At 47.9% G+C, this 14,740-nt stretch overlaps 1 protein-coding gene across 1 annotated transcript in view; it reads right to left on the reverse strand.

Annotated features, from left to right (window-relative positions):
- LOC311108517 (afadin-like) overlaps window positions 1-14,740 on the reverse strand; it is a 119,497-nt gene that overhangs the window by 8,215 nt on the left and 96,542 nt on the right. Inside the window, 7 exon segments of the mRNA XM_084151163.1 lie at window positions 2,073-3,257; window positions 3,457-3,645; window positions 4,297-4,388; window positions 4,678-4,878; window positions 5,389-5,507; window positions 6,379-6,452; window positions 6,792-6,857. Coding sequence (XP_084007289.1) covers window positions 2,073-3,257; window positions 3,457-3,645; window positions 4,297-4,388; window positions 4,678-4,878; window positions 5,389-5,507; window positions 6,379-6,452; window positions 6,792-6,857 — 1,926 coding nt within the window.

Below are 14,740 nucleotides of genomic sequence, written 5' to 3' on the forward strand. Positions count from 1 at the left end.
CACACAGAGCTGGATGAGTTGAATGAAGTGGACTGACACCACAGCACAATGATGGTTACACCCCACATGCAGATGACCACTGCTGGGGGAGGGTCTCAAATCATGCACAGACAGCCCCCACTGCAGGCCAGGCAGCTCCCTGCTCTGAAACAACAGCTGCATAGTACTGAGCTTCTCTGGAACAAATACAGTATCTAACCATGCCCCAGTTAGTTTTAGACTTGTTTAAGGTTAGATTATTTATTATACTGATTTTCTTATTCTTTCTGGAAATAGTTTTTTTCAGGGATGATTATTTATGTTATGAGGCATTATTATGTGGTATTGTCTTTAAATGAGCCCTGACCAAAAGACTCAGTGTGACTGTCTGGCCTTTGGCTCTCACAGAGACTAAGTTAGATTACCATTCCCACAGCAGCAGTTATCTAGTGGAGACAGGGCCCCACAGCCAATGAGCATCGCAGGATGACTTCCCCGTGTGGCCACTCAAGACGGGGAGGGGAGAGAATGAACGAGAGGAAACACAGGTGGAGCCGAAGACAAGAAAGGAGGAAGAGTGCGTAAAGAGAGAACGTACCAAGTCTAGAACAGAGATCGCTGGGACAGCAGTCTGCTGCGGGAGAAGAGAAGAAACCAAATAGAAGAAGAAGAAGAAGAAGCATTGCTAGGGGTTTTAGGAACATTTCTCCACAGTATGGGGCTGATTACTGCCAGCGGCCGAATGAACGGCCCACTTCCCCTCAGACAGACAACGCTCCTCTATGGTCCGCTCAGTCCCATCTCTCGCATGGAGCTCCACGAAGTGCCCAGTTTACAAGAAGAATTTCCACATTGTTCCATCACCACCCCCCTGGCCGAAACTAAGACAATCTTTCTCCCTCAGAGAGACAGACAAGCAGGGGCTGTGAGCCTTGACCTGGCTGGCAGGGACTGCTCACTACTTATTGGAATCATTGCCTCACTAGACAGTCTGGATACAAGGTCACAGCAGACTGAAGACAGTACTGTTGTAACAGTTACAAATGAGAAGCAATAAAGCAATACTCTCACTGGTTTATGTTGATCTGTGGTGTCGTCTGAGGGGGGCTAGCGACATTAGCCCATGTTAGATGGCATATGGTACTCTAGCCATCCTGTTAGACCAGGAATATGGTACTCTAGCCATCCTGTTAGACCAGGAAAATGGTACTCTAGCCATCCTGTTAGACCAGGAAAATGGTACTCTAGCCATCCTGTTAGACCAGGAATATGGTACTCTAGCCATCCTGTTAGACCAGGAATATGGTACTCTAGCCATCCTGTTAGACCAGGAATATGGTACTCTAGCCATCCTGTTAGACCAGGAATATGGTACTCTAGCCATCCTGTTAGACCAGGAATATGGTACTCTAGCCATCCTGTTAGACCAGGAAAATGGTACTCTAGCCATCTTGTTAGACCAGGAATATGGTACTCTAGCCATCCTGTTAGACCAGGAAAATGAGATGAATCAATGCCTAATGGCAATAATAAAAAATAAAAAAGAACCAATTTGTACTTTGCCATGTTTCCATGTAGGTTTGTTGTTTGACCGACATCCTGCCCCTTCCTTCCCTTCCCGCCCTCTCTCTGCAGCCAGTCGAATACAGCAGCTCAGCTCAGCATGGCAAAGCAATGACGTAAGGATGTTGCAGGTGCACATTGCAAAACATTAATTGTAGCTAGCTACTTAATGGTGTTCCTCGTGGGAATTCCATATCCTATTCTGTAAGCATTAAGCCCAGTTCCATTTCCTCTTTTCTCACTGTTCTGCTTCCCATGGCTCGCCCTTCCTTGGCATGAGAAACTTCATGCCCTGTGAGTCAAGAAGCTATAAACATTTCAGAGCTCAGAACATTTATAATGGGTCTACTGTAATCAATGATGGGTCTATGTGCATCTAATAGCACTATGAACATCTTGGGCCACTAGTCTTCCTCCATACACCTTACCTCTGATGTCCAATATGATTCTCTATACCGTAGCCTACCTTCTCCATGTCCTCCTGTTCTCCACTGTGCAACACTAGACCCCTACTCTCCAGAGAAGCTCACCCTTGCTCTCTTCTCCGCCTCCAGCCGCTGCATGATCATCATGGTGTCCATGTCCTCGTCATCATCCTCGTCATCTTCCTCATCACTCTGCTTGGACTCCTGCAGTCTCTTCTGGAACTGCCACTCCAACATCAGCTTCCTGAGCCGGTCGCTCTCCTCGGCCGTACGCTCCGGCTTGGCCTGCAGGTCCTGGATCTCCCTGTCTAGCAGGTCTACGATGTGCAGCTGCTGCTGCTTCTCCAGCTTCTCCCGGGCGTCCCTCTTCCAGGGGTCTGGGGACAGGCTGTCGCTGGAGGACAGCTCCTCCTTGCTGATGGTGATGTACTGCAGGTCCCGGCGCTCGATGGTGCGGGGCTGCTGCTGGGGGAGCAGCTCTCTGATCACTGTGTCCATGGGGTTACCCTGAGGGGGCAGGGTGGACACTCTGGGCAGGGTGGACAGTTTCTCTGGCCTGGGGGGCTGCTGCTGCTGGGCCTGCTGTTGGGCCTGGGGGGGGAGGTAGGGCTGGGGCACCTGCTGCATGGGCATGGGGGACCGGGGAGGGGGCATCTGTTGGTGCTGTGTGGGAGGGGGGAGTGTGCCCCCGTGTTGGTTGTTGTTCTGGGCTACAGGCACGGATGGGTTACGGACCTGTCCCAGCTTCCTCTCCTGCTCCCTCCTCTTCCTCTCCCTCTCCTCCTCTAACCGGGCTTTCTCCTTCTCATACCAGCGCTGCTGCTCCTCGCGCTTCTTGCGGTCGGCGGCGGCAGCTGCTGCGGCCTGCTGCTGGGAGGCCGAGGGAGGAGGGGGCAGGGGTAGGTCGGGCTGGGGCTCGAAGTCCTGGTAGTGTACGGGGGGAGGGGGCGGTGGAGGCGGAGGGAGGTCCGTGCGTGTGGACTGGGCCACGGGGCCTGGGTGGGGGGCGATGGGGCCGGGGGTCTTCCAGCGTCCCGGGCCACTCTTGTGGTTGCTCTGGGTCTTGTTGGAGGAGGACGAGGAGTAGTTGAGGTGCTCCTGGCTGGAGGTTGAGGACTCCACGGAAGAGGAGACCTGGTGGTGGTTGCCCCAGTGTTCCCCACTGCCCCGCTGGTAGTCAGCCTCTCTCTGCTGCTGCTGATGCAGGTGGACCAGGTCCTCAGGACGCAGGCCGGTTGGAGGGTAGCCCCCCGGGAGGTCACACAGCTCCTCCTGAGAGTGGTCCACCCGCTGAGAGAACAGACACGGCAGTCACACACACATTAACACAGTGCAAGAACAGCACAGCACTTTTTCACTACTGCATACTCCTAATTCCTTTATAAATTAACAACGTACTTTTCATAGTATATATTCTGAGAGAGGCTATTCAGAGAAAACATTTCTGTATGATTCCTTTGCTCCTGGAGTGATGTCACTGTGTGCACACCTGCATAGCCATGCTGTTGTGGTGGTGGTCTTCCGTGGGGCCGGGAGGACCCCTGTCGTCAGCATATAACTGCCCTGGGGCCGGGCCCATCCGGTCCGTAGACTTGGAGGCTGGGATGGTGAAGTACTCCCTGGGGTAGGTCTGAGTAGGGATGGGGTAGGCCTCCGGATGGGGTGGAGAGGGCTCGTCCTATAGACAAGGAAAAGGGGACTATTATTAGACCATACATTACGGTTGGCTAGGAGATCAAGACAATTCTTCTTCTGGTCGTATAGAGAAGGAATTATGTTAGTTCAAACCATACATTAAGGTCGGATAACAGACGCCTGCTAAACTAGACAATTGTTCTTGTGGTCATGGATTTCTGGAATCAGTGTTATTAACGGTAGATGGCGGTGGGGTCCTGTGGTCAGGGAAACCATTGTTTGTTGACAGGATAAGCTTGTTGGTGAGGCAGCACATGAACACAGCACAACAGCTGGGTAGCTAATCAGTGGTTAGAGAGCTGATTAGGATTTATTAGAGGGGAACATGAAAAACAAGAGAAAGCTATTTTCAATAAAGCTGCTTTCGGTTTTTACCATCAATAATGACTCATAAGACTCCTGATTATAGTTTTGATTTTGAGTGCTGAGAAGAACGGATTAAAAACAGGAAATACTGCAATACTGTATGGCCTCTGTATGATGGCGTTCAGCCCTGTCATACTCTGACCTGTCCAGTGGTGTGACTGGTAATGTCTTGGTGTGGTCTCATAACTCAGACAGAGTAAACCTTCTCCTCAGAGAGACATGCTACGGAGACATTCCTCTGGCTGCTGCTGTTGCGGTGTTTACTCACATCAACACACAGGTTGCCTGTGGAGACAGAGGTGATCTTGGTCCCAGGTCCTCCTGGGTAGACGGCCTTCCCTCCTGGACTCTGGCTTTGGTCTGGAGGAGGAAAACACCATGGAGTCAGAGCTGAGCAGAGGCACACTCAGTGGTCACACACACTCTACCCCAGTGAGCACCGTTCACCATCTCTTGCTATGGGGTTTGGAGGCTTTTGTTCCAGCCCAGCACTAAAAAAAACTGCTAATCAAGACACTGCCACAACTCCCCAGGAACAGGGTTGGGTACCCCTGCCCTACCCCTCCTGACATGTACAGTATGTCACAAATGGCCATTTAAACCTCCCTCTGTATCACACAGGGGTGCTGTATGGGTTCAATATACTCACTGGCCACGTTGGGGCTGGAGCGGTGGTCGGCCCGGTTCTTCAGTAGCCTCTCCTCCCCGCTCATCTTCTTTGGTTCTGGGTAGGCCTGCCAGTCATCCTGGGGGCTCTCTGGAGAGCCGTTCTGGACCGAGTTGTTGTACAGTTCAAAGCCTTCGCTCTTTGGTCTCAGTTTACCATTCTTGTCACGCCCTCCTTGCGACGCTGAGAGGAAGGGAGAGAGAGATGAAGGATTAATGAGCCAACCACAGCAGACAGTTAATGTACAATGGACATCCTTAACTATCTGCAGTCATGTTCTCAGCACAAACACTACGAGCCAGCCAACGCCCCATAAACTACAACTGTCTCTCTAATACCACAGAAGTCTATTAGGCTGGATGTTGAAAACATAACAACGCAGACATTGGCTTCTGACATTTCAATGGAATCTGAAGCCCTAATGCCAACAGCTAAGTTTAATTGTGTGTGACTCGGAGAGACTGAGAAAGTGCCAGAGCCCGTCACAAACCCTGATTATCTACTTAGTCACACTAGTGTGCTGTGTGGTGACACTCTGCCTTCCTCTGACTCTAGACCATGACTGGGGACAAGAAGGGATATTGTCTGCATCTGAAATGGCACGCTATGGGCCTTGGTTAACAGTAGTACACTATATAGGGAATACGGTGATATTTCAGACACCCCCATTGCCCTAGCAGAGCAGACCCTTACCTCTGGGCATCATAGGAGAAGGCTGGTTGAGGAGCGTGGCCAGGCCGTGGTAGATAGCTCCCTGTTTGGCCACCTCCAGTGTTACCACAGAGCCTGTCCTCGTCATCAACTCTGCAGCCCTGAGAAGACAACATGGGACTCAATCAGATATATTCACGGGATTCAATCAGAATAGATTGGACTGGAGAGATGATTGAATGCAACAGAACCAAACAAATATGCCAAAGTTATTGTTTTTCATCGTGGCAGTACCAAGTACAGACGTTTTGGCAGATGAGGAGTTCACATAACTTGATCAGGAATGGCTTTAAACATTCCCCATATGCAATAGCATTTAGAGATTCATTTCCCAACAGTTTCAGACTGTCTGTTTGGTGCTCAAGGCCTTGTGGTTTATCACTGGCAAACACACACACACACACAATAACTTCTCAAAGCAACCAACAAATCCAAGATTTGGAACAGATTCTGTCAGTTTAAGAGCAGATATTAAAGTGTAATGAGCCATATGCTTTTAATTCAACATGGCTATTAGATTTTTAAAGTTTAAATCAACTCCTTGTCCCTGTTTTTCACTTTGCACTGAGTTTCAACTGTTTTGGCATTTGGAAACCAAAGGAACATGGACAAAAAGGTTGAGGGTGTTTGAAAGGGCATAAAGGATTAATCTGTGAGAGGCGTGAACCAAGGATAACACACATTGTGCAGGTCATTGTAAGTCAGTGCACTGTAGATAAGTCTCTGCTCGTTCGACGTGATTGAGACAATTTACTTCCATGGTGTGACTGGCTGCTATTGAAACAGCTCTTTGTATCAACTTGGCCTTGATGTTCTCCATCTTGGGTTCTCTTCAGTGCGTCATAAGGAGAACAGCAGGACGTTACGTGTCTTGCTTCACTCCTAAACCCAGTCTGTACACAAAGGCCAATTAGTGTTGTGTTGGGGAGTGACCCGGAGCGAGGCGGGTCAGGGAAGTTTCTGAGGCATTACCTCTCCTGGGAGAGGCCCACCAGGCTGCGGCCGTCCACACTAAGCAGCTGGTCCCCTGCAGCCAAACGCCCGTCCTACACACACACACACACACACACGGACAAGTACACAAGCACATGAACACGCACACGGACACGCACACACTCAGAGAAAGAGGGTGAGGGAAGAAGAGACAGAGGTTGTATAATAGCAACAGTGCACACATTGAAAGTCATTGTTGTGAGTCACTCTAGATTTTTGATTTGATTAGATTTATTAGGATTCCCATTAGCCGACGCCTATGGAGACAGCTAGTCTTACTGGGGTCCAACATATAATGAAAAAAACATTACAGACAAAACACTTTACAATGTACATACTAGATGAGGTCATTCTGAATACAGGATATAGTCGTCATGATCTAAAACCCTCACCATGTCAGCCGCGCCTCCCTTCACAACGGACTTGATGTAGATCCCGAGCTTGTCCTGCCCAGCACCCTAGAGGAAGACAGAGGGGAACATTCACTCTACAGGCCAAGGAGACACAGACAGAACACTTGGACATAAAGGTCTGGCTGGAACACTTGGCCCCAGAGTTCTATTGTGACACATTCGACTGTGGAGCGGCTGCTGAACACCTGGCCTACTGGACTGGAGAAACATTGTTAACAGTAACACATAGACCATTTAGTGTTAATATAGCACACTTCATCAATAAAATCACACAGCTACTGTAGCACTGTCTGGAGGCCTCTGTCTGCAGTGAACTGCCAGCTAAATTAAAACTATTCATCTGGAGTCTAAAGACCCTGAGCAGGACAATTTAGATGAAATTGGCACTGTTGACAGAAGTATCAACAAAACAAATATGGTGTTAATAATGATGCTACATGAGACGAGGCCAAAGGAGGATTGACATGATACGTGCCATCTGCTGTTTTGACTAGCCACTTCAACCAGTTTAGGTTCCCTTTAAGCATCACATTTGAAAGCCAGAGAAACCCTATAATGAGTGGCTCCCCCTATCCCTCTGCCCTAACTAAAACTCCAAGGCCTCAAATCACCATACCAGTTAATACCGCTTAAATCATTTCACAAACAATTCAAATACAATCCTAGAGTAGTGTGGAAGAACCCCTGAGCGTCAGTGTTTTTTAAAGAGTGGACTAAAAATGTCCTTTTGATGAAAAAGCATTTTCCTGTGGCTGAGCTCTCCAAAGGTAGCAGAGGGTCCTGCCCAATATGGCCTGGCCAGAGTCAGCTGTAATATTTGGGGAAGATCAGGTAGAGATCACATTGAGCTGCCTGGGACAGTACTTGTCTTGTTCGGTTTAATATAATTTAATCTCAAAATAACACAAGAGAACAGTTCACATGGAACTTTGGCCCAATAATACCAGACGATTCTAAATAGAGCTTTCACCTGTACAAACATGATAGGCTAGATAGTAGATACAGGCTTTACTCCTACTTTGTAACTCCAGAATTCCACTGAACAATTGTTCCTTAGCCCATTCAAGAATGACAGCTCCACATCATGGTTGCCTGAAGTAACCCATATAACAGGATCAAATGAGCTTGACTGAGAGAACTTGGCCTCCAGTCACTATGAGTGTTACTGAGAACAAACTGTTAGTCTCTGAAGTTAAACATGAACTCCTTCATGAATTCAAGGGAACTAGTACAGCTTCAGTTAAAGCAATGAAACTGCTCTACACTGGCACCTGCATCTATATGTAGGCAGTCCTGACTCTTCTGATGAGCCACCAGTACAGTACAAAACCTTCAAAAACATGTTATTGTGAGAACGTGTGTTGAGACGCAAACGGAGAGAGAAAACAGAACAGGTGTTTTCCTCTAGCCAAACCAGAGCATCTTGGAACGGAGGAATGTGATTGGCCAGAGAGACAGCAGCCAGACGAGAGGGAGATCACAGCACAGCCCTCCTCCTCCATTGTCAACAACACATTCCTCTGTAAGGTGCAGCAGATAGACACCACCACACAGCATAGCCTGCCTGGTGGTCCTTCTCCTCCACAGCACCAGTTCAACACCTCTCCTATTCAAGTGTAGTGACTCACAATAAGAACCTGTATTTACAGTATCAACATTCCAGTCTGAGCACTAATACCTCTTGACGCTGGGCCACGAGTCTTTGGAAGCGACATAAAAGGATGTGTGTGGGGCTCTGGTGACCCCTAACAGAGAGATCCGCAGGGGGTTTGTGGGTAGAGACGAACTCCAGCTGGAGGTGCTAATAATATACATGTCAAACACGAGAACCGGGATTGGATGGCTTTACCAGTAAAAGCCACCCATGTGTGGGCCCATTGCCCGTCTCACGCGAGGGCTGCCGTGGATGCGACACACTGTTGTTTTAAGGCTAGTGTGTGGTGGTCGGCTGAGAGAGTCTGGTGCTCGACACTAAAGCTACGGGAGAGGTTTGGACGGTCGCCTGCTGACTTTCTGAACATCTGTTTATCCCTCAAAGCGTTTGATGGGCGTTGTGAAGACCTGCCAAAACAACCACTGAAATATAAACCGACAAGGAGTTGACTCCCACACTCCTTATATGTGATGCTTTATGCCAACGCAAACAATGTGAAGAGAGAGGATCTGAAGACGAGAGAGAGAGAGAGAGATAAGAGAGAGAGAATCTGTGGGTATGGGAGCCCAGAGTAGGGTTCAGCCACAGAATCCACCTGAGAAAGCCTAGCTATTTACTCCACAATAGACCCTCAGCACCTCCTCTCCACCATGATGTCCAATTTCACTTTATATCTATTGCATCATACAATTGTTCTAATCTAGCACAACTACCACCACAGAGCATCAGATAAACAAGAATGAGGCAAGAAGATGAAAACCAACAGACCTAAACCCCTTGAATAGAGGGAAGAGTCAACTAAACCAGCAGCAGCAGATACACTGAAGACATCAATATATTCAGTCTGGCACTGTTGTGGTAGTCGCTAATCTGGCGTTTGTCTTATGACCAGTGCTGTCACTTGGAGCTGTGTGACAGACTCCTCTTAGAGGGGCGTCACCTAAGCCCAGAGGGGGACATTCCAGAGGGCCACCCGTCCTCCCTGGGGGACACAATGGTCCCCATCACAGAGGAGGGAACAGGAAGAAAAGGTGTCCCCTTACACGCATGAGGACCACTGGCCCTCTGCCAGGCTGATACAGATTCATGTTTATTGTCCTACAAGAGGGAAATCTTATCACAGCTCACATTTGGCTGGGGACAGGATACTGGGCTTAGTGAGAAAACCAGGGGGTTCATCTATACTGCCACGGGGAAGAAACAAACCTGAGAATGTGTGTGTGTGTGTGTGTGTGTGTGTGTGTGTGTGTGTGTGTGTGTGTGTGTGAGAGATGCAATGCCACTTGGGTTGTTGTGACAGACACTACAACGTCATTAGGTCACCAAAAACCAAAATGGTACTTATGCTCTTTCAGGTGTCCAATCTAAAGCCATAACTAGGTGCTACCTGATCTCTCCAAAACATGTCAGAGCTTCAGTTACCACAGAAACATGTAGACTAGCAGAGTAATGTTCTAGATGAAGGCCTTTACATCAACGAGTGATGTGATGGGAGGGAAATAGGAGCTCTAACCCACAGACAGAGGGAGGCGGTTTCCATGTGAGGCAGTAGACACAGACAGGCACAGCAGGAGGCTTCCTGTACCCTGCCTCGGCCTGTCAGCCCAACACACACACACCAAGTTCATAGGCTCAGAGTTAGGGCAGCATGAAACACAGAAGGTCTATAAAGTCCATTAATAAAATTCAGCAGTGCTTTAACGAGAGCTCTAATTGCTACCGTTTTTCAGTACGACGGCTGGCTAGTGTAGCAGAATACTGGGTAGTATTCATCCCTGCCTAAAGGTGGGTTAATCCCCCATCCCTATTCATCCATGTATCCCACCTCTCTCACTAAAACGCCTTCTTCCGGACCTAAAACACATAAAGACCTAACTTGATTTATTCTAGTAAAGGAGAGGAAGTTGACACTAATGGCAGAGTTCACAGAATGAACACGTGTAGCTAGCTACAATGCTGTTTTTAAATGATCACATTGTCGGATGGCGTTACATGTGTTGAGTCGCAGTCATGATGCAGGCCTTGCCCGATGCCAAGAGGAGGTGTGTGTGGAGTAAGTGTGGCAAAGCCTCAAAGGAGACAATTACAGAGTCTTATACAGCTCTAACATGTCTAGTCAAGTCTCATCGCCTCAGAAAATGTGGCTCCAGAACAACACTGTCGACAGCATGTTCAGAGGGAAGATCAAGGCCCAAAAACATCTGATAGAAAAACTATCATGCATTTTATTTCTATCGAATAACAGCAAGCTGCAGTATTCCAAAGTTTTCAAACACTTTTTGGATAAAGTGCCTTGCTGTCTATTTCAATGTTACGGTTGTTTTTAACTTTTTACTCCACTATTTTACTTACTACAAGAGCTGTTTTGCGGACAGACACTGACGCCTTTAAATGTGTGGACTTGCACCACTAACAACTGACCGCATCACTCTTATGTAACTGGTCAACAACACAGGGTGAGCAGGGGAAATGACCCCCTCCTTTGTAGTATGTGATCAGTTCACCAGGTGTTATGATCCGCGGCTGAGCACGTTCACACTGTGGTGGTAGGGTCCAGTAAGGACAGAGGAGACTTCACCTAGCACTGCCCAGACACACACACCTAGCACTGCCCAGACACACACACCTAGCACTGCCCAGACACACACACCTAGCACTGCCCAGACACACACACCTAGCACTGCCCAGACACACACACCTAGCACTGCCCAGACACACACACCTAGCACTGCCCAGACACACACACCTAGCACTGCCCAGACACACACACCTAGCACTGCCCAGACACACACAACTAGCACTGCCCAGACACACACACCTAGCACTGCCCAGACACACACACCTAGCACTGCCCAGACACATATCACATCTACTCTCACACACACACACCTCATAGTTCTAAATTAAGTTTTACTACTTTACTTGAGAACTGTTATTGAGTTTTTCACAAACTAGCAGACCACTGAGGAGAAATTTAGATTCAGGAAGGGAGCCCACTAAAGCAGTCCAAATGTTAAAAATTGTTTTCTTCAGTCAAATGTACTTTGACACAAACAAACAGTTCTCCCGCCCTGCCCTGAGTCTTCCTGTCCAGGGAAGTGCCCTGTAAACCAGCTCTTTATAGGAAATTGGAGCCAAGGCATCAGACCCTGTCACAAAACTACTGTCTGTCCTTTCACACTGAGGCTGCATTCATACTGTGTGCATATCTCAAACCAGACTCCTAAATGACATAAAACCATACTATGATCTGCAGTTTCCTGCCTTTGGGTTTAGCACAGGAAAGAATAGTTAATCACACCAAGTCGAGTGTGGTGGACTGGAGTCCTGAGAGAGTTTACTATAACACACACACAAATCTCTGTCTCAAGTCAATTTGTCCACAGCTCTTTGGTTTTTAAGCTGAGCTCCATACTGAGATGTGAACAGCTCCATCAATACACTCATTCATTATTCCAGGCTATGCTACACAATCTGACTAGAGACAGAAGGAGCAAGGAACTAGCAGCACAATATAATCTCACAAGATGGAGACTTATGTTTTATCTCATCTCTGTTCTTAGCTCTCTGTCTCGAGATGGAACATTCTGTCTGTGATGGCACTGAATTAAGCAAAGAGAAAGTGTCCTTGAATCTGATATCAAGTGTGTCAGACACACTGGGCCACCTCTGTGACAGAGACCGTGTGTGACTCCATATTAACACGACACAGACACACTTAGGCACCACACTAATCTGACATGTGGCTGTGGTCTAAATAATTTCAGTATGTTTCACTCTGTGAGGGTGTGTGTGTGTGTGTGTGGGGGGGGTTTAGTGGAGACCACACAGAGCTGTGTGTCTTCGACCCTCTGTCTGGGGTGTGTGGTGGTGGTGGTTAAAGGAGGCTTTTCATGTGGTTTTCTATTAAACAGGGTCTTCAGTCTTAACAGGCAGATGGGGCTCTGGTTTAGAAGGGGGTATTCGGATATTTCCCTGGAGAGTACAACCCAGCGTGTACAATCCATCTCTCGCTCATTCCTTATCATCTGCTATTCTAGTCTTTCATTTGTTGTTTAATAACCTGCGCCTCTCTGTCTGTCAGACAGTCTGTCTAAAAGCTGCAAGGCTGTAGAGAAGGACACACACAGCACTGCTCTAATGAAGTCATAAAAACAGTAGTTCACAGAGCGGCGGGAACGAGGGACCTTTCAGGGGCTAACTCAAGCCAGATGTGCTACATGTCAGAGTCTGATTAGAACCACGTCCAACATGGACAGACGCACGTGCACACACAAACCATTGGACCCAATGTGCCACAGATTGAAGAGGGACAAGATGTGAGACTAGATGTGTGGTGCTCTGGATACACTGCTAACCCCATAGAGAGGAGAATACCATGAGTACAGCATGTTTTAAACTCTAGTAGCGTTTCCTTACATTCCTCTAACACTATGTGGTGGTCATACATCTGTTGCCTTAAATAGACACTCACTCCCTCTGTCAGTACCTGCTCCTAATCCAGGCATGTCCAGTTAAACATGTAATGTCACAGATGTTAGCATCCTCCCCAATCCTAACTGACAGTATGAGACAATTCTATTTGGGCAAATGACAGTGCTGTCAAATTCTACTATGCGCCAGGATTCAAACTGGCAAACTGTCTCAACACGAGCATGGCTCCCATAGCAGTCAGATGATTAGATCTTTGGTTAGGGAGGCACCAAGGCCAAGTATTAAATTGCCTGTGATAATGTGTACGTCACCGTGTACAACTTCACCCAAAACAACTTGTGAGTGAGAGAAGGGTCCTAGGCAGGGCAATTGGAACAGTGAACTCACTGGGCATAGAACTAAACATTCATTTGTCACAGAGGAAAAAGGGGAGTGTTTGTTAGCTGGGAACCCACAGCTGGGTTTTGCCATGTTGTTCCTAGTAACCACTGTCGTTCAGTTGAATTCATACTGTAGGACCCACCCAGGAAATATAGCCTACTGTAGGCCTGTGTGTTGTATCTCTTACTGTGCCCCAGGGCAGGACTGGCAGGCAGTGAGTGACCAGTGCTACCACATTCCGAGAAGCACACACACACGCTGTTGTAAGCTAATGCTCAGAGTCCCGTCTCACACACAGCCAGCCAGCGAGCGAGCTAGCCAGCAGCAGGAAACACAGCCCAGCGAGCCCAGAACACATCCTCCCATTGTTACTGCTGCTACAGCTCTCTATAGGAGGGAGACCACAGGCTTTGTCCTCAACCAGTTAGCCATTGTATAGCTGCTTCTACACTACTGTTCCATCACTATTGTATCAACATCTACAAAACAAACAGACTAGCAAACAGACAAACAAACCAACTTACATAATCGTTCAAAAGCGCTGAAAGGAATGAGAACATGTCAGTTTAGTTCGAGGGCAAGTCTGTCTACCTCCAGATTGGGGAAAGATGAAAAAGAATAGCTTCCCCAGGCCTTGGGTTGTCGTCAGTGGGGGGAAATGCTGGACAATGAGCAGCAGGACTCCCCTGTGAGGTGGAGTGGAGAGAGAGGGTCAGGATATCCCCCTGTTCTTCCTCCTTTGGAACCCAACACACAGTCAGTCCCCACCAAGCACTTTAGGTGAACATCTGCAGCATAACAGCCTGAAGTAGTCTGGCCCTGTGTAGCTCAGTTGGTAGAGCATGGCGCTTGCAACGCCAGGGTTGTGGGTTCGTTTCCCACGGGGGGCCAGTATGAAAAAAGTATGAAAATGTATGCACTCACTAACTGTAAGTCACTCTTGATAAGAGTGTCTGCTAAATGACTAAGATGTAAAATGTAAGTAACCACAAAACTAGGGCTGGCCTGTCAGAACAGAATCAACTAGACTAGGGGCCAAAAGTTAAGCAAATCAAGCTTGTCCCAGAGTTGAAGTTCTGGCCTGTGTGTGTGCATTGAATTGCCTTGCCTTGACAATCATTAACTCTGTGGCCTTGAGATAGCAGCAGTAGAGCAGCTGGACAGCCCAGACTGGGTCATAGCTCAGTGGGGAACCGTCCTGGGTTCCTTATATAGTAGGGTCACAGCAATATGCTGAACTGGTGTGAGCTGGAGCTTTATTTAGTCTCAGTTTCTTGCAAACAAGCATTCATACATTTTGAATGAGCAACACTGCGAAAGACAGAACTTGAACTGAAAAGAAAACTTGGAGGAAAGAAAACTAAAAAGGTGTCAGATATGGAAGACTGTGTGAAGCTTACAGCAGCAGAGAACACTGAGCGAGTGGAACAGGAGCACATCCTGGAGTTCTATTTCCTGT

Source organism: Coregonus lavaretus (genome assembly GCF_964263955.1).
Source record: "Coregonus lavaretus genome assembly, chromosome: 33".
In the NCBI taxonomy this organism is placed as follows: Eukaryota; Metazoa; Chordata; class Actinopteri; order Salmoniformes; family Salmonidae; genus Coregonus; species Coregonus lavaretus.